Here is a 27,603-nt window from a genome sequence, read left to right as displayed (position 1 = left end):
AATGATGAACAGCAATGTGGAAGTGTAGCCAAGTGAACCCTCTCTGACACAGACGGGCCTCACTTTGAGTCCCCAATCTGCGTAGAACTGGGTCTCTTGGTTGCAGGTGAGTGAGGATTCGGCGAGTGAGTGACAGACAGTCCACACGAGAGAGGGTGTAGAACTGAATGAATTCTCATAAAGTGAACACCAGTGTTATAAAGTACAGAGAACGAAGGGGCAGGATGTCACAGCAGGCAAAGTACACTGAAGTTACTTGACACAAAACAGAGGAATGACTTCAAAGGGACTTACAGGAGCCAGGTAATGTTTACAGTTAAGATAAAGCAGTTCTGCCTAGGGTCAGCTAAAGACAGGTAAGGATTTCACATCTTAGTCACAATCTGTGCTACTCCTTTGAGCCTTGTGAAAGCTAGCACCAGGGGGTTCCTCACTAGCAGACCTTCTCATGAATAATGCAATACCACAACCCCCCTATTTCCTAGGCCTTGGTAAATGCTTGCATATGAAAGTAACCTTTTCACTGAATTCCAAGCTCCTGGCTTTAAGGAATTTTCAGGACTATGGAACACTAGTGGAAACTTCACCTATGGTAAAAGTTTAATCTTTAAAGGCATTAATAATATTGAGAGCATATGCTAGCATGCGGATAGGGTTCGTGTATATAGATTATTGGAAATGCCAGGACTCTAGGAGGCTGAATCTCCTTGAGACTCCTTTCCTCAGGACTCCTTACCTCAGGACTCCTTTCCTTCAGGTTTTCAGGCCTGTTGTGAGCCACCACTGAAGTAGGCGTGGCACCTCTCCTGCCCAGCTTGCCTTTTGGTCATGGTGGTTCATTGCAGCAATAGAAACCCTCTTAAGAAACATTTTAAAAGAATTCCAGAGAAAAGCCTTGCTTGGCTCCGTGGAGTATGCTCCATGACTGGGGAGGCAAAGGAAGGAAGCTACAGAGAGGGTTCCAGGTCAACTTGAACTACAAAGCCCAAGGCCCTGTCTCAAACCACCACTAGCAACAGCAGGACACCGCCCCTCCCAAGATCAAAGCCTTTGTGACTGATGAGACGTAACATTCCCCCCCCCCCCATTCCTGAGTCCAGTGGCCAATAGAACACTATTTACTCAAGAACCATTACCTTCAGGTACCAGAAGCAAAGTCTACTTACCCCTGAAGATAAGGAGTGTGACTTTCCCAGGTCTGACAGGGTCATTAGAATTAAACTGATCTCTTTCCACAGACAGCGCCAGGGGGTTTACCCTGCCACCTCTCAAGTGCTGGCCTTGGAACAGCCTCACATTCAGTTGTCACTTGGGGTTAAGTGTCACTAAGTGTTAAGCCTATGTCCAGGAATCAGGGACTCAGATACTGGGAGGGCAAACTCCCCTAATTTTTTTTTTTTTTTTTTGGTAACACTAGGGATGACACTAGCCTTAGCACATGCTCTAGGTGTCTGAGAATCCAGAAGACACTTTGTGGCCTTGGTGTCTGGGTGGCCAGAAACGAACACTCACTTCCCCTTACCTTCTGTGTTGATGAAGCCAATACTTGCCGAATGCAATCCCTTTCCCTTTCTCACTGTGTAGCTGGAACTGACCTTGAACTAAGTCGTCCTCCTGCCTCAGCCTCCTGAGCGAACCTCACCCCCGTTTTGTAAATATCTTTCTGGTTTTGAGACAAGGTCTCCCGGAGCCCAGGGATTCCATCCGCACGTGTGTACCATCAGAAACAGCTCTTGCTTTGTTTTAGCCCTAGCTGTCCTAGAACTTGATCTTTGCTTTTAAAAACGAAAACCCCCCCCCAGGGTCTCTGGTTGCTCAGGCTAGCCTAGAAATGTGTAGCCCAGGCTAGTACAGAACTGATAATCCTCCAGCCTCTGCCTCCCAAGGACCAGGATAGCAATGCACATTCCATACCCAGCTCAGAACGCTTTAAGGGTCGTTCTCTGGGGCGTCAGACATTTCCTTGGGTACGTGTCTCATGATATATAAAAAAAGCCTTTGTTTCTGGGATGGTCTGAGTCCCAGCTGAAGCTTACGGTGTAGCTTTGGGGCGTGTCTTCCCTATATAGTGTTAAGTGGGATCCAGAGGCTAGACAAGCTAGGCAAGTGCATCGCCAAACCTTTATTTGCATCTTGGGTCAGCATCTCACCCAGGCTAGACCTCAGCATCCCCCGGCTCTTCCTCCTATGAGCAGGGTTCAAACCTGGTAGATTTTGCCTCATCAGCCGAAAAGCCCAGTGATGCTTCACTTCATGAGTAACCGCACTAAGGGGCAGAGCAGGGGTTCCTAAGAAGTGTGGTAGTCAATTTTGGAGTTAAACACTCTTCTCTGTCTCTGTTGGATCATTTCAAAGTTACTGTTTGGGTTGGAGAGATGGCTCAGAGGGTAAGAACACTGGCTGTTCTTCCAGAGGTCCTGAGTTCAGTTCCCAGCAACCACATGGTGGCTCACAACCATCTGTAATGGGATTTGATGCCCTCTTCTGGTGTGTCTGAAGACAGATACAGTGTGCTAATAAATAAAATAAATCTTAAAGATAAAAAAAAAAGATTCAAAGTTACTGTTCTTGTAGGGTGTGACCAGGACAGAGGATGGAAGCGGCTGCCTGGCAAGCACCAGGTGACCCCTGGGTCAGGCCTGACTGTTTCCTCTCTGGCTTAGTTAGGTTAGGGAACATCTGGTTGGTGTGCAGAACTTTAACAGGAGCGACTCCATTTTGACCTCTAGACCAGTCTGTCAGTGCAGAAAGTTAAGTCAAGCAAGAGTGGTGCCCAAATATTTTAACGCCGGAACAGTTAAATCTGTTACTCAGTGGCTGCGAATGCAGGGGTGGAGGATAATACCACACACTCCTGTCACCTACACACTGGGTGGCATCCACTACCGCCACCTAACACGTCTGGCTTGAAGGGAATTTTTAGATTGGTCAAACATTCAGGAAACAAATGCAGAATGCAGGACAGGAGGCCTTTCATTTGTCCGTATTTTCTCAATTTTGCTCTGTAGCTCAGGCTGGCCTGGAATTTGCTATGTAGCCTAGGCTGGTCTCAACTCCTGCCTCAGTGGCCTGCTTCCCATTGTGTGTTGCTGGTCTAGCATCACCCGTGTGGTTTGAAGGGGGGCCGGGGCAGGCAGCTGTGGCGGGGGACGCAGCTTTGCCTTGTGAGGCCTCGAGAGGTTATCTGTGGAACCTATCAGCTTGCGTGGTCAGGGTGATTGCCGCCGTGTGCTGGAATGAATCTCAGACCTTGATCCATGGCGCAGAGAGGCTGGCCTGTATGTAGTCCTGAAGTGCCGGGTCTGGTGGCGCACGTCTTTAATCCCGGTACTCAGGAGGCAGAGGCAGGTGAATTTCTGAGTTCGAGGCCAGCCTGGTCTACAAAGTGAGTTCCAGGACAGCCAGGGCTACACAGAGAAACCCTGTCTCAAAACAAACAAACAAGACTGCAAACAGCTTTTGCTCATGGCTGCTAGCTAATACTGTGGGACTACGTGGGACTATGTGGCACTACGTGGGACTACGTGGCAGGTGAGGAGGTTACAAGTCCTTTCTCACAGAGGGGCAAGGTGTGTGTGATGCTGGGGAAACACTCCTGCCCTGGTTGTGTGCAATCCTCATCGGGGCTCAGGTCTGGAGCTCTGCCCACCTCTTCAAGGACAAGGATTTCCTGGTGTCTTCACAGTCTTCGGCAGCAAGAACTCAGTTCCAACTGCTTTTGGTAATGATGGAGAGTAATGCCTACTTATCTTAAATGTTTATTACATATGCTGAACTTAGGGAGACCCCAGCTGTTTGATGCCAGAGCTGACAGGCACACTTAGCACGGACAGGGTTAAGCCAAGGCCCGCTTCTCCTTGTAGGTCGCCATCATCTTCTTGATTTCAGCAATCGCTTTCCCTGGATTCAGACCCTGGAGGGGAGGGAGAACTTCAGTACCAGGCATGGTGGGAGGTAACAGCGGTGGCAGCGAAGCCCCTTTCCAGGAGGGTGCTGTGCAGACCCAGCACAGGCCTGTCCCACGCTGACCCACGCCAGGCAGCCCCTGACTGCTCAGGACACCCAGGGTGGAGCTTCCTCTAGGACCACAGGCCAAAGTCAGGATTCGCCAGACGCCTGCCGTTACTGCTGTCAGTAAATCAGGGATGGCAGAGACTACATCCTCTCAAAAGCACTGTAAGAAACAGCCCTGAGACTGCTTCCTACCTCGCGTCTGACTGGCGGCTAACACCAGCAGCCTGGCTGCAGCACGGCCCGCAGCTTGTTTGCAGGACCGATGATAAGCATCTAGTCAGGGCCAGCCTTGCAAAAGCGGGGAGGGGACTGCAGGTGCCAGGCAGGACTGACTTATCTGAGGTTGGGGGAGGGAGGGCCTCGCACTTTGGAAGACAGGCTCTTCACATATTAACAAAGCCATTGATCTCCAAGGTACACAAGGTGAAAAGGTACAGAGGGGTGTGGCACGGGAAAGGCGGGGCGGACACAGTACACCCGTGTGCGGCATGGCTGCCTTCCCAGGGCAGAGCCACACTCTCCCGAGTAGCTCTCGCCTGCCCTGATGCTGGAGGCTGGGTCCTTCTAGCAAAGGTCCCTTTACCCTGCTAAGTGGCTGCCCTACAGCTTCCTATCCTGCTGCCCAGCCCCTGACTGAGGGCAGTCAGGGTCACCCCTCATAGTTCCTGACCAAGGCTGACACGTCCACAGCTGGTACCAGATCAGAAAGCAGCCAACCCACAGATGGCCCAAGAGTTCTCTCTCAGGGGTGGGAGCCGGGCGGTGGTGGTGCACTGTAGCAGAGTTTCCCCGATTAATTAAATGGATGCCTTTAGTCACAGCGCTTAGGAGGCAGAGGCAGGCTCAATTCAAGGCCAGTGAGTTCCGGGACAGAGTGAGCTCTGGGACAGCAATGGCTATGTAGAGACAATCTGTCTCAAACAGGACAACACAGCAACAAAAGAAATGAGGAGAGGGTGGGGACCAGGGAGGCGGATGGCCTGAGTCCGCAGTAGCTCTGCAGAGCAGACGCCTGCCTGCCACACTGGCTGAAGCACATCAGTAGCCAGAGCTGTGACACAAGCTGAGGGACCCTGCCTCCCAGAGCTACCTGCCTCCCACAGCGTTGGGTCCTGGAGCATCTTGCCCCTTCCACCTCTGTGGCCCCACAGGTAAGGCCTGCCTCTCTTGGGACCTGGTGGAGTCTGTGACTGAGAGCCATTCCAAGCCACAACTGAAACATCAGGCATCCATCAGGCCCAGCCACTCCTGCCGTACCTTGGGGCAGGTCTGTGTGCAGTTCATGATGGTGTGGCAGCGGTAAACAGAGAAGGGGTCCTGCAGCTTGGCCAGGCGCTCCTCTGTGAAGTCGTCTCTGGAGTCGATCATCCATCGATAGGCCTGGGAAAGCAGGGCATGTCAGCTGAGCCAGGGCTGGCAGAAGCCTGCCATTGCTCTGGAGTTCTTGCCTTGTGGGAAGGCTCCTAGCTCTTTCCTAACCCCGGTGTCCATGAGCCTTTGATCCACCCTGTGCTTGGCACCTCGGTGCTTAAGGATGAGGTACTGACTGGGCGTCAGCTCCTTTCATGTCCCTCCAGGTTCTAATTAGGGAGGGTGGGCTGTGTGTGCAAACGTCTGTCTCTCCTTACAGCCTGTGCTGCCTGTGCTAAGACCTGCCGCTGACTGAACAGACGCTGTGAGACAGGGTCTCACTGGACAGCCCTAGCCAGCCTGGAACACAGAGATCTGCCTCCCTCTGACTCCTGAGTGCTAAAGTGACAGGGGCACACCGTCATGCCTGGCTTGTCATTTTAAGGCTAGGTCTGCACCAACGCCTGGCCTGAACTCATCCCTTCCTCCCCAAGTTCAAGGGCTCACAGGTTAATGAGCTATGATACCATCATAGACAGTTTGTCTACTTTCTGTCAATCAACACATGCCCCGAGAGCAGCAAACTCACAATGGCTTACTACAGGGCCCTGGATTGGCCCCAGCTGTGTTACTGAGACCTGTGTGGTTCTCAACAACTCAGATGCTGGGAAGCAAGCACCGTGTGCGAGTGCACCTGCCTGCACACAGCAAGGTCGACACTACTGTATGGTCACATAGCCAGTGACTTCCTTTTTACTGGAAAGTCAGAAACATCAAGTTATCTTGAGTTGCCTAACACTCTCTGAAAAGCACTGACCACAGATCTGAAAAGCAGCTTCCTGGGAATGGACACATTTTTTCCCTGAGCTGTACACATGTGACAGGCAATGACAAAACTGTTTCTTTCTAAGCAGCCCCCAGCCCAGCATCCCGACACTTCTCTCATCCACACAAGGATCCAGCTCACACTGGGCCCCTCCCTTTGGGGTGGCCCTCCCCACTACAAAGGCACAGCAAGGTGAAGTTTCAGACGCGCTGAGAGCTACGTGAGCCCAATGAGCTGGTCTCCCCGGTGCCTGCACGGCGCAGGATGGCACCCTTCTGCAGGTAGCTGCCTCTAGCAGGCCACCACCCTCTAGGACCTCTGGCTGTTTGAGGCGGGGGCGCCGCACCTGCATGAGGACTGCAGGCCCCAGGTACTTGTCTCCGTTCCACCAGTAGCTGGGGCAGCTGGTGCTGCAGCAGGCACACAGGATGCACTCATACAGCCCGTCCTGTGTGGAGAGAAAGGAGGTCAGAGACCAGGTGCCAGCGCACGGCAGAGGGCCAGCCCACCTGTGTGATTTCTTGGTGACATGCCAAGGGTGGTGTGTGGCAGTGTAATAGATTCATAAAAAAAGATCTTGTAATGCAAGAGAAACCTCTTCTGGACCAGAGACCAGGGCCTAAAGTCCAACAACCACGCATATAGATTCAAGAATCACTAAACACCCCCATGGACCCGAGAGCCATGAAAGAGGAGCTCCCATGGAGGCTCCCACGGGGGTTCAGGCTGCAGTGAGGCTCTCTGGCAGTCTGTCCAGTGTCTGTCGAGCTGGGCAGGCCTCAGGAGCACCCTAAGCTGCCCGCCATGTCTCACACACTGACCCTTGAACTCCAGGGAGGAAGGAGGGGTCAACTTGGTCCCTCAAGTCCTCTCTGTGCCCAGTAAGTTGGACTTCCTGGTTCTGGCATCAAGCAGCCACCCAGAGGGATGGACAGGGGCAGCCGACGGAGACAGGACAGCCAACACAGCAGCTGAAGACCCGCTGGAGGCAGACAGCTGCCTGCCGTGACTGGATTTGTGGTAAGAGGTCAGCCATACTGTCATTAGGCAACAGTGGCAGGATGGCTTCATAGCACATGTGGCAAAAACCTGATGTAGCACAAGTGGATCAACAGCAAACTCAGACTTTGCAAGCCTGAGATTTCACCCTCAGTTATACATTGAGCATGCCTGTGCCCTTGTGCATGCATGTGCGTGCACACACACACACAGAGAAATGGAAAAAAATTAAAAGTAGTTCATACTATATTCAATTATTTACATGTAACATATTAAGAAACCACACAAATGTTACACAAATGTCTGTTATTTATGGCCATGTTTCATGTGGTACTGGAGATAAGAGTTCTGGGCCTGTGCAAGCCAGGCAAGGCCTCTACCACTGAGTTACAGCCCCGGCTTCATGTTGGTATGTATATGTGTGTGTGCGTTTGTGTGTGTGTGTGTGCGTGTGTGTTTGTTTTTGATACTCTGTAGCCTGGGCTGGCCTGGAACTTACTATGTAGTTCAGGCTGGCCTTGAATTCATGAGAATCCTCCTGGCTCAGACTCCAAGTGCTAGAATTACAGGCATGAATCACTATGCCTGGTTCTCATGTAGGTCTTTATATGAGGAAACCTTTATTATTGGGAATCCAGAGGCCTTCACTTCCTAATAAAGCCACCTCAAGGCAAGGCTTCCTCACTGTGCCCAGCCTGGGTTGGAATGTGTAAGACTGGGAGGTAGAAATGGCGAAGGGCAGGGATACCCTCGTGAAAACGCTCACTGGCATTGGAGCATCACTGACCGACCATTCCCGTGAGGATGGACCAGCACGCTTTCTGTGACTTTAAAGATAAGAGATCCATTAAGCACTCATGTACTGACACTGGCAAAATATCCAGGGCCAGAGGTTAGGGCCAGAAGGCTTGGCCCACTAGCTGAGTCGATGTGCTTGCCTGTCAGATAGGACTTCTTAGGGAGGAACAGCGGTGGAAAGCTGGACACTAAATCCTCCACTCAAGGTGTCACAGCCCAGGACTGGGGACAGGCTCAGTGGCACAGTCTTATTGTAGAAACACACAGCTCTGGGATGGAACCGCAGCAGCACAGATACAGGGCATGTGGGAGGGGAGGCAGTCGGGTCAGCTTGTGATATAGCCCTGCCTCAAAAGAAAAACTGTGCCCTGACCCAAGAGTAGCAACTCCAGAAGGCCAGCACCAACCAGTCAGACATGGCAAGGCTCTACTTCAGTCCTGCCTGCCCCCCACCACTGTCACAGACAAAAGCCCCAGCCTCCTGCCCTCTGTCTGAAGTGGTGGTGCTGAGACTGAATGGCCAGCACGTGCCACACACACACACACACACACACACACACACACACACACACACACACACTCGTCCGTGAGTGTGTGCATGAGTGTGTGTCATTAGCCCCCCTCCCCAGCTTGGTGGTGCCCATCAACCTCGACAGCGCAGGCATCTTAGACACCGCTCTCTCCTGCCACATAGCAATGCCGGCCCAGAAGGCAGCACTCGGCTGTGCCCGCTCCTTGGTCCACTTGGGCCTTCACAGGCAATCGTGGCCACCCGATGGTGAGGGAGGGTGTCCAGCCTGGGTCAGCTGCTCTTTGTCCTTCCCTCTCCAGCACTGGGGATGGACTCAGGGTCTTGAGCACACTAGATAAAGGTTCTGCCACTGAGCCCCGTCCACAGCCTGGCAACTCCCCAGTTTCTTTCAGAGCACGATAAGTGTTCTGTGTCACCCTACTGCTCCCCCCACCCTCTTACTTCCAGAAGCACCCTGCCAACCATGACAATAGGTTTAAGTAATGACCAGCTTCTCCCGGTCCTCGATGGACTGCAGATACTGTTGCTTGCCCTCCTGGGACTCATCCTTCTTCTTCAGATAAGGCTCAATGGATTTGTATTGTGCATAGAAGTTACTCAAATCCTGAGGGAAAGGAGAAAGAGGGGAGGGATCAGATCTTGGCAGGGTCTGCAGCTGCTGCCTTCATATTGTCTCACATACACCATGCACTTTCCCACCACCACAGACAGAAACCAAACTCTTCAGAGGCTGTGACAAATGACAGTTCTGGAAGGGAACACGGTCAGTGTTGGCCACAGAGCTGGGAAATCTCCACACCAGCTGAAGTTATGGTATCTGCAGTCTTTTCTCCTGCTGCCTCAAGTCACGGCGGCACTCGAGGCAGCAGAGGGAGGGACTGGGAGAGAGTCAAGCCTCCCTGCTCGCCCCCACCCCCCCGAGACGTTACACAGATACTTTGCAGCTATGGCCAAATCCTTCCTTTCTCGGGCTGTCCCAACTCGGAAATTCTAAGTCTCTATGCCCAAGCAAACCTGGCATCTGAGCTTCAGGATCTCCGTGTCACACACGCCACACTGGTGTGGATCTGGGAAGGGGATTCCTAATGCCTCTGTGGATACTGTGGAAACCCCTTGCCATAAACATCGGGAGTGTCTGATTGTTCCATCACATCCACCAAAGAAGCTGTGACCACCCAGGCCTGGCCCGCTCCAAACACCACAGTCCTCCTCCCCCTCCCCCTCCTCCTCCAGCAAGACACCACCCCCTGCCACGATGGGAGAGCCACACACTTACAGGGACTAGATCTTTGATCACATACATATGCGGAAGAGGGTAGATTTTGGAGACTTTGCTGAGGTCCGTGTCGATCCTGCGCGTGCACGCTAGAGTGTTGCCTCCGTTGATGTTCATGGCACAAGAGCCACAGATCCCTGGGGGAGACACCGGGTGACCTCAGGCTCCCAATCTGTTCTTCTGGGCCACACTGCTCACATCAGTAGCTGCGCTAACAGAGGATGGGTCTTCTCTCCCCTCTCTTTCCTGCCTAAACCTCACCTTGAACCAGGAAGCTGTGCACCCTCTAAGCTACATCCTGTCCCAAAGGCCCAGCTAGCTCCGTCTTAGCTTAATCCCAGGATTCCAAGGCTATGGGTGGCTGAGCAGACATGGAGACTGCCTCTGTGCCTGACTTCTGGTTTTCAGCTCATTACATGTCCTTGCAGAGTCCCCTAACTCAGCAGGCCCACCCCCTACACACTAAGTCCACACAGTCACCTACCTGCCTGACAGACGAACTCCACAGCCACAAGAGTTCAGGCTTCAGGGCCTTTTAAGTTTTTTAAGTATTCTTATTAAATTATTTTGATTTTTACTTAAAATCCTATTTTAAAATATTACCTTTGTTGTATTATCACTAGCAATTTTCTCTCTTCTCTCTTCTCTCTTCTCTCTTCTCTCTTCTCTCTCTCTCTCTCTCTCTCTCTCTCTCTCTCTCTCTCTCTCTCTCTCTCTCTCTCTCTGTCTCTGAGACAGGATTTCTGTGTAGTCCTGGCTGTCCCTGCAGAGCAGGCTGGCTTCAAGCTTCAGAGCTCCCCCTCCCTCTGCCTCCCGAGTGCTGGGACGGAAGGCGTGCACACCACTGCCTGACTTTTCTTTTCTTTTCTTTTCTTTTTTTTTTTTGGTTTTTCGAGACAGGGTTTCTCTGTATAGCCCTGGCTGTCTTGGAACTCACTTTGTAGACCAGACTGGCCTTGAACTCAGAAATCTGCCTGCCTCTGCCTCCCAAGTGCTGGGATTCAAGGCATGTGCCACCACGCCTGGCACCTTTTCTTTTTTTTTAAGGCACGGTCTCGATATGTAGTCCATTCCTAGATGTGGAGACTGCTCTGGCCTTAAGCCTCACACCGAGTTGCCGGAAACGCCTGTGCTCTGCACTCTCCGTGTTCTCTGACACAGACTAAGTGCACAGCCCTAGAGAAGGGCGTTGTCTTCTCACCGGCTCGGCAGCCCAGCTCGGGTGCCTCAGCCAGAAACTTCCACCTCCCGTAAACAAAAAGCTCACACTGCCACTGCCAGCTAGCCTGTCCTCGCTGGTGCTGCCAGGCTCCTGGTGACTGACAGGAACCACGGGACCAGGAACCTCGAGACAAAGCTCCCCAGGGGAAATCAGAACTTGCATCACAGTTCAGACTTTGGAAGCCACATCCCATGAACAAGAAGGTGATGTACAGCAGGGTGTGGGGACTGGAGGGGTCCTGAGTGGGCGTGTCGTGACACACGGGCCTGGCCGTGTCAAAGACCACAATGTCTTACACCTGTGGAAATGGTGAGGCCTTCCTCCAGGTGAGGCGCAGGCTGGCTAAGCTTCCTTTGGTCTGAGTGCTTATGAGTGACTAAGCAGTGTAGCAGTCATAGCTGCTTCTCAGATGACTACCATCTGAGACCACTCCCAGAGCCCTCGTCTACACTAGCTAACCTCATCCCTGTGCTGTGTGTGACAAACAGCCTGAGGTTCTGGGCTGTGTAGCTGCTGCCCTCCATCAGAGCAAGCATGGCTTTCCTGGTCCAAGCTTCCTTTATGTCTGTGTATACATCGTTCCTTCATTCCCTTGAATCCCTAACGCTGTACTAGTCTCAGTAGCAGGTCAGCTTGCAGGGCTGCAGCTCTCGGGGTGTTCCCATTAATGGGAGCTGCACCTCACTGGAGTCTGAACCGAGTCTAGGTCTGGTGATAAAGAAAGCCCACTCACCTTCTCTACATGATCTTCGGAAGGTCAAAGTAGAATCAACTTCATTCTTGATCTTGATTAAAGCATCTAACACCATAGGTCCACATCTGATAAAGAAAAGAACTCAGTTCTATTATGGCCAGCATTTGGCTTCACTACTGTATAGCAGTCAGGATACCTGGATGCAGGGCCCATTTAATCTCCCATCAGCACCAGGTTTCTTCCTACAGCTTTACTTTGACTTGCTTAAGGTTCAGCTACTGCACAGTTATATGTGTTTATTCCTTTTGTGTATGTGTTCTCTTTTTTTCCCTCTTTTTTCCAGATACGGTTTTTCTATATAACAGCCCTGGTTGTCCTAGAACTCACTCTGTACAGCAAGCTGGTCTCGAATTCAAGAGCTTTGCCTGCCTCTGCCTCTTGAGTGCTGATATTGAAGGTGTGTACCACCACCACCTTTACCCTGTGTGTATGTGTAGTGCATGCCTATGTATATGCAGGTACACATATGAAGGGGGTGGTTTTGATGCTAAGGTCTTGTTCCCCAATTGATTCTTTTTTTTTTTTTTTTTTGTGGTTTTTCGAGACAGGGTTTCTCTGTATAGCCCTGGCTGTCCCAGAACTCACTTTGTAGACCAGGCTGGCCTCGAACTCAGAAATTCTGCCTCTGCCTCTTGAGTGCTGGGATTAAAGGCATGCGCCACCATGCCCGGCTCCCAATTGTCGGGCAGAAGGAAAAAGGAGGAGGCGAGAAGACACAGAGAGGGAAATAGATTTTCGCCATACTTCTGAGGAAAGGCCACCAGTCATGTGAGATCTATGGTGGATGGGCTGACTAGGCCTGGGGTAGCAACTAGAACTGAGGCAGATTTTAAAGTGCGGAGCTGAGAGTACTGGGAAGGACGCCCTAGCTGAGGGAGATTAGAAGCACTCAGCAATTGAGCCAAGAAGGCAGGTTGAAAATAAGTTAATGTGTGTGTGTGTGTTTTATCCTCAGATCTGAGGAAACCTGGGTGGGGCTGGTAGCGTGAGGTCTGACAGGAGCTTAAAGCAGGGTAGCAAAAACTACCCGCTTCATACATACACAGGCACGCATGTGGACACCAGAGGAGGATGTCTTCCTGTATTGCTCAATTTTATTCCCTTGAGACTAGGTCTTCCACTGAGCCTGGAGCTGCTCTTTTTCAGCGGTTGACAGCCAGTCACCCCCAGATCTGGACCCTCCTGTGACTGCTCCTCTCCTCCAGAGCGGCGATTACAGGAGCAGGCAGCACTGCCTGGCTTTTCTCGTGAATGCTGGGCTCCAAACTCAGGCCCTCGCGCTTGCAAAGCTCACACCTCACCACGCAGCCACTTCCTCAGCCTGCTTGTTTGTCTGTTCTGCTTTTTTTTGAAATGGTGTCTTACTATGCAATCTGAATTTAGGATCCTTCTGATTTGGGAGTTAAAAACAAATACTACACAATTGTAACAGGAAATATGATAAAGAGAATAAAAGAGAATAAACTGGAGTAGAGATGGCTGAGCAGTTAAGAGCACATGCTATCCTCTCAGAGGACCTGAGTTCAGTTCCCAGTCCCCAAGCTGGGCAGCTCCTAACTGCCCGTGACTCAGCTGTGCTGGAGCTAAAGCCCCCCTGGCCCTGCAGCACTTATACACAGGCAGGCAGGCACGCGCGCACACATACACAAAAAACTAAAATTAGGTCTTAAAACAAACCACCCACACAGTAATAGTACAAAGTGCCGTAGTGCAGCTACGACGAGTGTCCTGGTGCGGGCAGGAATCTTACAGGAGTCACCGTGAGTTGTACTTCTTAAGGACTTAGCTCACTTCATCAAACTGGCTGAAGCTGAATGACTCAGCACAGTCACTAACAATAATCTAACTTTATAAGGTCTGGAGTGATACCCTCTGCTTGGTAATAGGATTTTTATTATTATTATTATTATTATTATTATTATTATTATTATTATTATTATTATTATATATGTAAATACACTGTAGTTGTCTTCAGACACACCAGAAGAGGGCGTCAGATCTCATTACAGATGGTTGTGAGCCATCATGTGGTTGCTGGGATTTGAACTCAGGACCATTGGAAGAGCAGTCAGTGCTCTTAACCACTGAGCCATCTCTCTAGCCTGGTAGTGGGATTTTTTTTTTTTTAAATAAAGATTTATTTATTTATTATATGTAAGTACACTGTAGCTGTCTTCAGACACTCCAGAAGAGGCGTAAGATCTCATTGTGGATGGTTGTGAGCCACCATGTGGTTGCTGGGATTTGAACTCAGGACCTTCGGAAGAGCAGTCGGGTGCTCTTACCCACTGAGCCATCTCACCAGCCCGGTAGTGGGATTTTTATCTTGCTGTTTTACTGTAGTGCTAGAACTAAGAGCCAGGGCTCCTGTGTGCTGAGCAAGCCTCAGCCCAGTACCCACTCTCTTTCTCTTTCCTTTCTTCCTTCTTTCCTTCCTTCCTTTCACGACAAGGTCTGATGACAGCTTGGGCTGGCTTTGACTTGCTATTACACAGGCTGATGACTTCTTAAATCCTACGGCCCAAGTCACCCCTGCTGTGCTGTGTATCCTTATTTCTGGCCTTTTCTGTGAATTTGATTATGTTTTCTTTGGATTTGCTTTGCTACTCTATTCTTTTCCTCTTTGGTTCTTTTTTTTTTCCTTTAAATACTGGGGCTTGAACCCAGGGCCTTACACAAGGCTGGCTGACCGGTCCTACTGTCCCATTGAGCTATGTCCTAAGCCTTGTTAATTTCACTTAAACAAGGTCGCATGCTCTGCTAGGCTGGCCTCACACCCATATGCTCTACCTTGGAATCAGTAGCTGGGATGCCAGGCGCACGCAGCTGTGCCTGCTCTGACCTCACACTGTTTCTGTGGTGCTGGGGCCTCCTGCAGGCTAAGCACCACTCACACTGAGCTGTATCTCCAACCTCCTTTCCCACCTTCTTAAGGTAAAGTCTTAGATGACTGGTTTTAAGTCCTTTCTTCATGTGTTCCAGGGTAACCTCAAACTGGATCGTCTCCTGACTCAGGCTCTCGAGAAGACATTAGAAAAAAAGCCCTCAGGCTGGAGAAATGGCTCAGTGGACCGTCTGTCTCACCTACATATCTGTGTCATCCCATCTCTTCTCTGATAACGTGTGTGCATGTGTGTGTGAGGCACCTGCCGAGGCCAGAGAAGGCTATCGGACCCCCTGGAGGGGAAGCTGCAGGCTGTCGTGAGCTGCCTGACATGGGTGTAGGGAACTGAATTACATACAATCCCCTACAAGAGTAAGTGCTCTTGACTGCTGAGCCATCTCTGCAGCCCCCTTGAAAAGTGTGTGTGTGTGTGTGTGTGTGTGCGCGCGCGCATGCACGTATGTATTCGTGGAGTCAAGGTCAGCCTCAGGTATTGATCCTCGAGCACTGTTCACCGTACTCTATATCACTGGTTCTAAGGGTACCAGAGAGCAGGCTGGCTGGCCAGCCAGGCTCTGCCTGTCTCTGCTTCCACACTGCTGGGGTAAGAGGTGCATGCTAACTGTGCCCCACAGTTTACATGTGTTCTGTGGGCCCACAAGTACTCTACCAGCTGAGTCAGCTCCTCAGCCCCGGCTGGCTTTGACTGTTCATTTGTTTGAAACAAGGTCTCACAGCCTGGCTGGCTTTGAATTTTCAATGTAGCTGAGGATGAACTTGGAATTCCTGTCCTTTGCTTCTACGGCCCAAGTGATGGGAGCCTGGGCTTGGCTCGCCATGCCTGGCCAGTCTGCCTCCTTCACTGACTCTGTGTAATTGCCCGTCCTGGACCCCAAGCTTTCCTGAGGAGTGCTCACATTTGACAGTTTTAGATGGTGATCAACATGGCAGATTCAAGCACTAGGAAGAGTTTGTATTCCTCCTTGAGTCTTTCCAGGGTCCCCACGCTCACCATGTTCTCTGCTTCTCAGAGTTTTAGTCTTTCTGCTGCCATGAGGTTAGGGCCTGACTTCACAGAGAACAGTGCAGCCCACTCGCTGAGTCCCTGTCCTCAAGGTCAGGCCAGGCTCTCTCCAGTGGACAGTCATCCCATGCTCCTGGGGTCACACTGAGGAAAGCCGTCTCTATCATTACCAAGAGGGAACTCAGGAAGGCCTCGGGAAGGCATGATGTTTATCTACACTGTATGAAGTTCACCCTTGTGTTATTCTCTGCCCTCATATCTTGTTCAATCCTGACGTGGGGGGTGGGAAAGGAGGAGGAAGGGAGGAAGGGACAGAGGGAGGGAGGGAGGGGGAGGGAGATTTGGATCATCCAGGAGAATGGGGATTTGAGCCATAAGGAAGGGGTCTGGAGAGACCCTGAAAACACTGGAGCCAGATCATTAATACTATGCAAGTGTCATGGGGCGGGGCTGGGAGGGAGCTGGATTAGCATAGGAGGTTAAGGTAGATCACTTAACTGCTCAGCTATTGAGGTGAGCTTGAAATACACTCTGGTTTCTCTGTGTGGTTATTGGGGACTAGCTGTCAGATGAATTCACTGCTTACATTTATATTAAAGTTAATTCTTAATGGCCTTATGTATTGTACATTTTATAACTTTAGCCACATATTGCTGAGGTGGGTTTCTGCTGTTGTGGTTGCTTGGTTTCTGAGACAGCTTTGCTGTGCAACGCTGGCTCTCCTGGAGCTCACACGCACCAGGCGGGCCTCAACCTCACAGACAGCTGCCTGCCTCTGTCTCCCAAGCACTGGGTTGAAAAGTGTACGCCACCACTGCCCATCTTACTGAGTTTGAGTTGCAAGAACTTTTGTCTTCTAAGAATCTGGCAATATTTTTAATTTTTTCTTAATAAAACAGCTAGCCAGTACTTATACAGAATGCATGAAGCTACAGGCTCAACCTCAGCACCTCACGAGCCATGCCAGTAACCCCAGAATTAGGGAGGCATAGGGAGGAAGATTAGAAATGCAAGGTCTTCCTCAGCTACATAATGAGTTCAAGATAAGACTGGACTACAAAAGACTGGAGAGAAAGGGGGGGAGGGAGAGGGAGAGAGAGAGGGAGTGTTAGAGAGACATCTAACTGACCCTAAAGACAGAAAACATCTCATTATCTAAACATCAAGGGACAGATTTTACACCTTTCAAGACCTGGAAGGCATGACCCCCAGGCACCACAATCCCTAGCACCACGAATGATGGCAGAAACCAGACCTAAGTGAGAGCCCCGCAGACCCTCCCATGCTCGCTCTCCTTTGCCAGCACCTGGCTGGCCCAGACACTTACTTATTCAGATCCACCTCGTACGTCTGCATTCGAGGTTTATCTCCAGTCTTGTCTGGGTCCCATCGGTAAATGGCAAATTTTTTGATTCTGGGAGCTGCAGCAGCAGCTGTCTGTGCCCCTCGGCAGGCCTGAAACTTGAAAAAGTCAAAAAGAAAAAAAGAAAAGAGAGAGAGAGAGAGATTAAAAACTGCAAGACACTTCCCCACTCATCAAACATGATGACCACACTACTGGGCACAAACATGCTGGTACCCAGCTTCCTTGGAGGCCCAGTCACCAACACCCATCAGATGTTAATCCCCCATGACATGGCAGCTCTGGATCCAGGGGCTAGTGACACCACACTGAGCTTCATTTCTGACACAGATAGAACCTTCGCTTCACGGAACTTATCTGTGGTGACCTACAGTGAGGTGGGACCTGCATGACAAAGTGCATGGAGGGATCCTCAGGAGGTGAAGCCAGCATCCTGAGAGGGCAGGGGTCATGGCTGCACTGACTGGGGTTTAACTGGAGCCCGATGGGCAGAGTGTTAGTAGGCAGGAGGAACAGGAATGAGGGTATGCAGGGAAACATGTGCATCTAAGAGGCATGGTCCGCTAGGATAGGGAGGCTGACATGAGGGCGCGGGTGCACACGGTGTGAGCACACAGCGGCAGGTTCGTTTTGTCCCGAGAGTCATGGAACGCAGAGAAACTTCAGTTGAGACAGGGTCTCACGTGTAGTTCAAGCTGGATGTAAACTTTCCAATCTTCCTCAGTTTTCCAAATGCTGAGATTACAGGTGTGTGCCACATGACTGGACTATACAACTTTTAACCAAGGTGGTGACACCACTGTGTTGTGTATGTATGTGAGATAATGACAAAGGGAGACTTATTACATGAGATCTGAAGAGACCAATCAGAAAGCTACTTCAGCTTTTAAAACAAGATGCTATGGCCAGTGAGATGGCTCAGAGGGTCAACTGATTGCTATGGGGGCCTAAAAACTCGAGTTCCATCCCCAGAAGCCAAGTAAGATGGACAGGACTGACTATCCACACAGTGGCATGGGCCGCTTCCCTCATCATACAGAATAAAGGCGGGGCTTTTTGTTTTTGTTTTTTTTTTTTTTGGTTTTCGAGACAGGGTTTCTCTGTGTAGCCCTGGCTGTCTTGGAACTCACTCTGTAGACCAGGCTGGCCTTGAACTCAGAAATTCACCTGCCTCTGCCTCCCAAGTGCTGGGATTAAAGGCGTGCACCACCACGCCCAGCTCATAAAGTATTTTTAAAGAATCCCAACATGAAAGCTGGGTTGGTGGTGCATCCCTTTAAACCCAGCACTCGGGAGAAAGAGGCACGTGGATTTCTGAGTCTGAGACCAGTTTGGTCTACACAGTAAGTTCCAGGACACAGCTAGGGCTACACAGAGAAACCCTGTCTCAAACAAACAAACCAACCAACCAACCAACCAAACCAAAAACCCAACATTTTCAACTGGCACAGGCCTGTAATCCCAACACTTGGGAGGTGAAGGCAGGACCATGCAGGTGAGGCCAGAGGAGGCGGAGACCATGCATTTAAAAAGAAAACACTTCTCCCAAACCCAGTGAAAGCTCATACTGAGAAAATCTGGTGAAGAAAACAAGATGAAGAATGTCTGAACACAAATCAAATTAGGGAACAAACAAGTTCTGCTCTGTTCTACTGCATCTCAGCAAAACCGAGTCTCTGCCATGTGAGTCAGACAGTCAGGGACAATGACCCTGAGACGATGGCCATGAACCCCCATCCCCCTGCCTCTGCACCCCCATGCTGGGTCAGCAGGGGCGGCCTACAATGCCTGGTTTACGCAGGTGCTGGGGATGATGCAGACACACCCTACGCCCTCTTCTGGACTCTCCAGGTAATTACAGGCCACATGCATCTGAAATGCTATTCTTTCCTATTGGATGCTGTGTAGCATCGTGCACACTGACATCAGATGCAGAACAGCAGCTCACAGGAACCTCCATGCTGCCCAGTATTAGGAAGGAGAATATGAGTAACCCCTTGAGAAGCCTGAGCCCACTCGCGGTTTTTTCCTCTCCCCTTACGTGTGTGCCTAAATCTATATTAAGACTTATTAAAAACAACAAAAAAACCCGTATTTATTCGGACTGTGTGCATGGTGTCAGCGGTGAGGATGTGCTTGTGCGGAGGGCAGAAGAACACTCTGCAGTAAGGTCCCTCCTTTTGCCTTCATGTGGGTTCTGGGGGCGGGGCTCTAGTCATCAGGCCTGACCAACATGCACGGAGCCATCTCCTTGGCTCTCGGAGCTTTTCCTGATAAACTTTTGCCTTTAAAAAAAGACTGGGGCTGGTGAGTTGGCTCAGTGGGTAAGAGCACCCGACTGCTCTTCCAAAGGTCCGGAGTTCAAATCCCAGCAACCACATGGTGGCTCACAACCATCTGTAACAAGATCTGATGCCCTCTTCTGGAGTGTCTGAAGACAACTACAGTGTACTTACATATAATAAATAAANAAATCTTTAAAAAAAAAAAAAAAAAGACTGTGTGGACAGGGAGATGGGCCAAAGTGTGAGACTTCTTTCTCTCCCTTGGAAGTTACGTGCCAAGTTCCCCATGGGAGTAGAGACTGAACACATCTGCAGCTCAATCTATGACTCTAATAAGTATGCTACGCGGGAAGAACGTCTCTAGACAATCCTCGAAGAGACGAACTTCCTCTAGCTTCCTCAGGGGCGGGCCTGAAGCTAGACAGGTGACACAGCCACCCAGAGGGAAGGTGGGCGAAGGCAGCAGGAAGCCAACCCACACAAACTCAAGGGGCAGCCTTGGATCTGAAGTGTGTTAGTGCGTTTGCTTCCAATCCAGCCCTGTCACCTTTGAGCTGTGTGTTCTTCAGGGAATCTCTGGTCCCCTTTGCTAAGGGGAGAGTAGAGCCGAGACTTCACAAGGAGCAGGCCAAGCTGCTGGCACGGCTCAGGGAATGATCTGTGCTTTTCAACCCTGGCTTATACGTATTTGTATTGTTCTGACTGAAGGCGGGCACTCCAGGCATCTGCCCTGCTGGAGTTCATATTCTAGACAAAGAAATAAGCATCTGCTACTGGCAGTTAACCTGTCACAACTAAACACAGTCAGGACTGCAGTCCAGAGGTGCACATCACAGGACTGACCACCAGAACCCACAGCAAGCTCAGGATGGCGCTGTTTGAGCACAAATAAACCTTCCCACAGGAAGGAGGCCTCTCTCATTCTTACTGCCCTGGAAAGTGGGCAAAGGCTTCTCCTGAAATCCTACCACCGACCTTTGAAGCCAGCCTCTCCTGCACTTAGAAAGCCCAGCCTGAGTCCGAGAAGTCACTCCTTATAGCAGGGCTCTTACAACTCAACAGCTGCCTCAGCAATGTGGAAAGAGGCTGAAGAACAAGGTCACCGACAAACATTAACTGGACAACCTATCACGTGGCTCCTCCCCCAAACCAACACACACCCTTTGCTTAGCCACTGATTGCTGCAGCTCTTCAACTAGGGGTGGGGCCTTGTGAAATTTCTCCCCTTCGAGTTGGCATGAACTGGTGTTGTGATTATTCATCCAATCCCATGTTCTCAGCCCGGAATGCGTTATGCATAAGGAACACTAAATGCACTTAAGAGATTGTGTATGTATATATTTAGCAATGATAATTAAAGAAGTCATGAGTGTGAAAGGGAGGGGAGGCATGGGAGGAGAGAGGGGGTGGAAATTATTTAAATACAGTACTCATGCAGTACTCACGCAGGACATTCTCAACAACAAAAACAGAATCATTAACTGAATATCTGGGACATCAGCCTGAGGTTCTGGTAAGGCACTGTCTGTTTTTGCTGAGACAGGGTCCCAAGTAGCCCAGGTTGGCCTTGGACTCCATATGGGGCTGAGGATGTCCTTAAACTCCTGATCTTGCTGCATCAGCCTCTGGGGTGCTGGTATGATAGGTGTGCATGCACAGGTCGGGTGGTGGCAGCTCACACCTTTAATCCCAGCACCCGGAAGGCTGTAGCTGGAGGATCTCTGAGTTCCAGGCCAGCCAGGGTTGCATAAAGACACTGTCTGAAAAGTCAAAACCTAACCAAAACAACAATAACATTGTCACAGGGTGGAGACTTGTCTTAGCAGGTGCTAAGACTCTGGAAGGTGCAGAGTTCGGTTCCCTGCACTCACATGGCGGCTGATAACCACCTGTTAACTCCAGTTCCAGGAAACAGAGCTCTCTCTTCTCCACGGGCACATGGTGCCTATACACGAAAGCACACACTCATACACACAAATTTAAAAAAAAATCTAAAAAAAACAAAAACAAAACCCCAAAGCAAAATGGGAGTTCCTGCTGTCCACCCGCGAAGGGCTATCCAGGAGCCCAGAGGAGGATTGAATGGTATCTGTAAAGCTTTAAGTAAGGAGAGGCAGTTTCTCTCGCCTTCCTAAATGCGTCCACTGTGTGCAGCTCCCGAGGATACAGGGCGTGTGGGGAGACCTATGACAGAGCTACTACAGTAGTATTAACAAAAGCAGCTCCAGGCTCTGCCCGTCATCCCATGCCAGCGGTATGAGATCAGTGCCGCTACACACCCGTGAGTAAGCACGCTTCAGGGAACCGGGTCTTGCCTGCAGACTTTCACAGTCCGGGTCTTTCAGGGGTCGGGGTCGTCTGCTTCCATGTCTCCCTTCCCCTGCGGGGCACGTGCCTTGCCCTCCAGAGTCCACCGCTCTCCGACCTTACCGATCCAGACCAGCCTAACCTGGAGGTGCGACCTGGCCTCCCCGGGTCCCACCCCGGATACCCCCCAGGCCTCCCTGTCACACAAGGCTGGCCGAGCACAAACAGCAGGATCTGATCCCGGGTCCCGACCACAGGTCGCTCATCCTATGACCTTGACCAGCTCGCTTGTCCTCCTCCCTGACTCTCTGTCTTTCCGGTCTCTCTTCCAACCTCCTCCCGGCCGCGCCTCTCCCTCCAGCGACGGAGAAGCGCGGGATGGCTGTCGGAAAGGATGCTCAGGAGCAGGATGCACCGTAAGTCCTCCCCCCGAGGCCTGGACCCGGGCTCCTTCCGCCCCTCCGCGGCCTCTCTACCCAGGCAGCCTCGGTGACGGGCACGGCTCCCCACTGAGCCACGGCTCCGGGGCTCACCTGCAGGCCGACTCGGCCGAGAACGGCAGCCGGGAGGCCGCGCTTCAAGGAGACCCCAGCCGCCGCCGCCATCTTGGCTCCTGACGTCAGCCCCACCCCTTCCCCTCCGGCATCCCGTCGAACACCGCGGTGGGAAGCCGGCCTCTCACCCCGAGGACCGCTAGCCGCCTAAGAAGCGCCAACGAGTGGAAGGCCGCTTCCGGCTTCCCCAGCCAACGGGCAGGAAGTGCGCGTGTGCAGCAGCCGCCCGTAGGGCGCATGCCCACTGGGCTCCCTAGGTTCCTAAGGTGACCTCTGGAGTCTGAGGGGCGGGAGAGAGGGAGGGTAGCGTAGAGGGGCGGGGCAGAGGCCAGGAGGGGCGGGGCAGAGGCCAGGGGGCGGAGCAAAGGCCAGGAGGGGCGGAGCTTTCCTATTCGGCTGGAGGCTGTGAGTTTTTTTTAACCCCTCTCTACTTGCAGTGGTGTCTGTCAATCACCTGTGACTTTTTTTTTTTTTAAAAGATTTATCTATTTTATGTATGTGAGTACACTGTAGCTGTCTCCAGACACACTGGAAGAGGGCATCGGATCCCCATTACAGGTGCTTGTGAGCCACCATGTGGTTGCTGGACTTAGGACCCCTGGAAATGCAGCCAGTGCTCTCAACCTCTAAGCCATCTCTCCAGCCCCACCTGTGACTCTTGTCTGGTCAGTTTTGTGCTAAGTCTAGAGAACCCGTCAGTCCCTACCTGACTGGGACAGTTGTCCAGTGACTGAGGCAATCATAAAGATGAATGACACACACACACATACACACACACACACACACACACACACACACAAAAGCCGGGCGTGGTGGCGCACGCCTTTAATTCCAGCGCTTGGGAGGCAGAGACAGGCGGATTTCTGAGTTCGAGGCCAGCCTGGTCTACAAAGTGAGTTCCTTTACAGCCAGGGCTACACAGAGAAACCCTGTCTCGAAAAACCTAAAAAAAAAAAAAAAAAGATGAATGACACATGTACAGAAGTTGCATGCCTGGCATATGGAAACAGAAGGAGAACCAAGCTCGCCCTCCGCTACTTAATGAGGTCGAGGCCATCTGGGAGACTTGAGACCCTGCCTCGAAACACACAAAACCAAAACCAAAGCAGCCAGAAGGGGCACCTAGTGTGCGGCTGGCGCCAGCCTCTGGGATACTGTGGTAAGTGAGAGAGCTGCTCACCTAATTCCTTTCTAACCGTGAGGAAGATGACAATAGGAAAGACGGGTGATGCAACTGAGGCTGTCCACCAAGGGCACACGCAGGCTGTCCACTGTCCCCAACTTCAGATCTTCCTACAGGTAAAGAACTGCAGAGAGCTGGGATTACAGCTGTGTGTCACCATGCCAGTGTGTGCTGAACAAGCCTTCTACCAACCGACCTGTGTCCTCAGATTTCGTCAGTTTCCTTAGTCACCTTGGGCAGGTGTGATCTTGGTGTCCCAAGTCACTTGACCTCTTGGGGGCACCCAGTGACCTTGCTGGTCCTTGTTACCAGAGGAAGGGTTTTATTTCTTTCCACTCACCTTTGGCAGAGGGAGGGCACTGTTTATAGTCTTGGGTTTTCTCACACTGGCTCATGTAGAAGCCACTGGAGAAATGACCATGACAGGAGGAATGGCTAGATGGAGCCAAGTTTCTGAGAACTCACCCTGAGTCTGGCTTCTCTGCCAGGTAGCCTCATTGAAGGGGGTGTGGAGAGGCCTGAACCCCTGGGGGTTACCTTGATTGCCTCCTCAAGGCCATGTGACCTTTGACAAGTCCTTCGCCACTTTTGACTTATAGCGTCCTTGCCTGAATCACTAGGGGTTGTGGCAGCTGATTTAAGATTCTATAATTGGCCTGGTTGTCTCGTGCCACAGATGGTAAGGTTGTCTTGGCTTCTCAGGGGGCCTGGCTCAGCACTGGATAGGTTCTTCTAGCCTGCCCAAGGGACCATTGGGGCCACCCAAATCTAACAAGGTTGTAGGAAGACTGTCATTTTCTTTGTAACTCCTCCAAGGTGCCAACAGGCAGTATTTCTAGAGAACTGGCCCCCTTAGCCATTTTTAGCCACCATGTCAAAGACAGACACCACCACTACATGAATGGCCACCCAGGTCACCTTGGAAAAAGCAGTGAGCAGCCAGCAAAAGTGAGACCTTGATTTATGGAGGGGCCCTTGGTGCCAGTGTGCCCACACACCCTGTAGTCACATCATTCCTGGGCGTCATGGGGATTTGGGAAGCTTAATGTTATGGAAGGATAGTAAATTCCTGGGTGGCTCCACCTCCGCCCTGAGCTTTGGGGTGCCAAAAAGGCACAGATGCCATAGGGCTTAAAGGTCTTCATGGCCCCTTCCTGACTTGGGTTGCCAAGCTGTCCTTGCTGTAAGACTGCAGGGTTTGGGCTTGGTTGGCTGGCATCCATGGAGAGAGTGATATATTGCTTTCACCAGACATGCTGCTGGAAGCCCTGTGTTTATGCAGAACCTCACCTCATCGCCCACAAATGTGTTTACATCAACAGTCTCCTCTGGTCCTCCCAACAACCCTGATGGGTTGGAATAACTGTCCCCATTCCAGTCGTGCTGGGAAATCTGGGCAACCTAAGGTGGCAATTCTGCTTTAGAGACTCTTTCTGTGCCCTCCCCCCAGGGCTAGACGTTCAGTCCAGGAGCAAAGACAAATACTAGGTTGGTCTCAATAGCTCAGGGTTACATCGGAAGCACTGAGGAGCCTCGGCAGGGCAGAGAGTGGTTTTAAAAGTTCATATTGAAGGGGCTGGAGAGACAGCTCAGCAGGTAAGAACACTTGCTGTCTATTGCCCCCAGAGGACCTGGCTTCAGTTTCCAGCACTTACCTATCTCCAGTCTAGGGGTCTGATGCCTTCTTCTGATCTCCAAGGCCACCAGGCATGCGTGCAGTACACATATACATAAGCAGGCACAGCATTCACCCACAGAACAACAAAGTAAATAAATCTAAAAAAAATTTCTTAAAAAGATCACGTTCAATAAAGTAGGAATGTTTTAAGTAGAGCCACCATTCTCTGCTGCTACTGGGAGCTGAGCACAAGCATATGTGCCTGGCCAGTGACCTACCAGTGAGCCACAGCCCCAAGCCTGTCCCTCGACTCCTTGGCATCTTAGCCCCATCAGCCCTGGTTGGCTTCCCTGTAATCAGCATGAGAGACTTTCAGGGAACATCAGGGCACTGGATGCCTCTTCAGGAAACAGAATAGAAGGAAAGACAGGGCCTGGGTGGTCAGGGATGGCGAAAAAGCAAGTCAATTCAGTGTGATCAGCCAACCAGCATCCTGACTCAGAGTATCCCGCCACGAAGCAGGGAACCCTGGGTTAGGCTGGGCCTGAGTCCCCTCAGCCCTGGAGCCTCCCCTCTGGCTACTGCAGAAGGAGCCCTTCTGTGGCTCAATCATCCAAGCAGGGCTGTGGCTCCTGAGTTTGGCAAGAGGCCGACTTCTCCGGGAACATCTCCGCTCTCTGGCGGGGGTATTTTACTTCTAGATTACCCTTGTTCCGCATCATGAGGCTCTAGAGAGACGCCGAGGTGAAAGCTGGCAATTCCAGAATCAGAGTCGACACAGTTGGCAGAGCAATTGTCAACCTCCCCATTTCCTGTCCCCCCCTCCCTTCTCTATTTTGCCTGGTTCTCAGAGAAGCCCTTTTCTGTCTCTTAGATCATTGAATGACATCATCTGACCCTTGGAGTCTTTGCTGGAGGTTTGGGGGTGTAAGCAACCCTTTGGCTACACTTGTGCATAATCATTACAGCAAACCCACCAGGCGGGAATTATAGGTCTTCATTTGTTGTTGAGGCCACCGAGGGTCAACACAATTGGGTTGTGTCTAAGAAAAGTGCTGGCTGCAGTTACTCGGCTCTACCTCCAGGGGGCACTCCCGGTTCGCAGCGCCGCCCAGCTCTCTCTAACAGCTGTTGCCAATTTGCCCTTAGAAAAGGCTTATCTAAACCCCTTTCTTTCATCCTGTACAAACCCCACCGTATAATTAGACTTCTCGAAATATGCTCTCTGAGTGGGAGCGAGGCAACGGGGCCACAGGCTTCTCCCGTTTCACGAGCAGTCTCTATGGAATTAACTCCTGGAGCGGAAAGTCACGAGCCACCTCTGCTCCAGCTGGACCCGTGGTGCACACAGCTTAGGTCAGCTCAACTGCTGGGACTTAGCAAGTGGCCCAGGGCCTTCTGGGGGACTGTGACCCACCCAGCGTCTCTAGCATACTCTCAGATTAGCAGTTCGTGTGATCCTCCAGGTAAGCACGGATTTTCGTTTACACCGTGGACTGCGTTTGCCTTCTTCCATTTGAGCCTTGAATTTTCGAATGTTTTTAAAATTGGAGTCCTGCAAATGAAATGTAAGCAGGAACAATGGTAAATATTCATTGGGTTTGTGGTGACTGGAAGTCAGAGGCAAAACACAGTGTCAGAGATGCAGAACTGTCAAAGGCAGGGCTAGGGCTGCCTTTGTGCCTGAGTGTAGGTTTCAGGGGCTGGAGAGATGGCTCAGTGGTTAAGAGCACTGACTGCTCTTCCAGAGGTCCTGAGTTCAATTCCCAGCAACCACGTGGTGGCTCACAACCATCTGTAATAGGGTCTGATGCCCTCTTCTGGTGTGTCTGAAGAGAGCAATGGTAGTGTACTCATATGCACACACACACACACACACACACACAGTGTAGGTTTGGGAGTGCAAGCTGTTCCATCAACCATCGCCTCTGTGACCTTAGTAAAATGAATGGGGATGACCAGTCCCTTGCCAAGGAGGAGGATTACCTCCTCCCCCCCCCCCAGCTCTCCATCTGAAGTGCCTCAGCTAGGGGGAGCCACTCGTCCTCAGGAGAGATGGATTATGCTAACTAATGGGTAGGAAGATTTGAATGGAAATTATCTGCCACAGAACTCAGTTAGTTTTAACAATCATTAAAAAGTACATATGGCAGGCATGGTGGCACACACCTTTAATCTCAGCACTTGGGAGGCGGATTTCTGAGTTCGAGGCCAGCCTGGTCCACAGAGTGAGTTCCAGGACAGCCAGGGCTCCACAGAGAAACTCTGGACTGGGAAACACTGTCTCTCACTCACTCCACCCTCATAAAGAAGGTACTTATGGCAGGCCGGGGGTATGGTAATGTGTCTGCTGTGCAGTTCAGGTCCCCCAGTGGCCAGTCCTGGCCGTGTCACCTGTAATCCCAGCCCAGGGTGGGGGTGGGGGTGACCTTGAGGATTTGCTTCGCAGCCACTCTAGCAGTAACAGGTGTCGCAGACCAGCCGGACAGTATGTTCAGCAATCCAAGGAGGGGTTGTAGGATCAGGGTGCTGGAAGGCAGGCATACATTCATACACACCTGGTAGATGAAGCAAGCACCAAAAAGATCTAAACATTTTACACACACACACACAC

The 27,603-nt window shown here is 51.3% G+C and overlaps 1 protein-coding gene across 2 annotated transcripts; it reads right to left on the bottom strand.

Moving 5' to 3' along the window:
* Positions 1-3,738: 3,738 nt before the first annotated feature.
* Sdhb (succinate dehydrogenase complex iron sulfur subunit B) lies at positions 3,739-22,369 on the bottom strand. 2 transcript variants are annotated; one of them, XM_021200253.2, is made up of 8 exons: positions 22,168-22,369; positions 17,007-17,140; positions 11,751-11,836; positions 9,796-9,932; positions 9,007-9,123; positions 6,537-6,638; positions 5,272-5,394; positions 3,739-3,913 (listed from the first exon to the last, which is right to left on the bottom strand). In XM_021200253.2, exons 1-8 carry the CDS (start codon positions 22,237-22,239, stop codon positions 3,836-3,838), a joined length of 849 nt encoding a protein of 282 aa, XP_021055912.1. In that variant the 5' UTR covers positions 22,240-22,369; the 3' UTR covers positions 3,739-3,835. The 2 variants fall into 2 exon arrangements, with proteins under 2 accessions (XP_021055912.1, XP_021055913.1); XM_021200254.2 differs by having other exon boundaries at positions 17,007-17,134.
* Positions 22,370-27,603: the final 5,234 nt, after the last annotated feature.

Source organism: Mus pahari, chromosome 6 (assembly GCF_900095145.1).
Source record: "Mus pahari chromosome 6, PAHARI_EIJ_v1.1, whole genome shotgun sequence".
Taxonomy (NCBI): Eukaryota; Metazoa; Chordata; class Mammalia; order Rodentia; family Muridae; genus Mus; species Mus pahari.
This window is presented reverse-complemented; position numbering and strand designations above follow the sequence as displayed.

Excerpts from the sequence above, each read along its gene's own strand:
- Sdhb (XM_021200253.2), bottom strand. The coding sequence starts at position 22,239 with ATGGCGGCGGCGGCTGGGGTCTCCTTGAAGCGCGGCCTCCCGGCTGCC. Across the intron at positions 6,639-9,006 it reads TCGAGGACCGGGAGAAGCTG|GACGGGCTGTATGAGTGCAT; the intron begins GTCATTACTTAA and ends CTCTCCACACAG. Across the intron at positions 5,395-6,536 it reads GGCCTGCAGTCCTCATGCAG|GCCTATCGATGGATGATCGA; the intron begins GTGCGGCGCCCC and ends CTGCTTTCCCAG.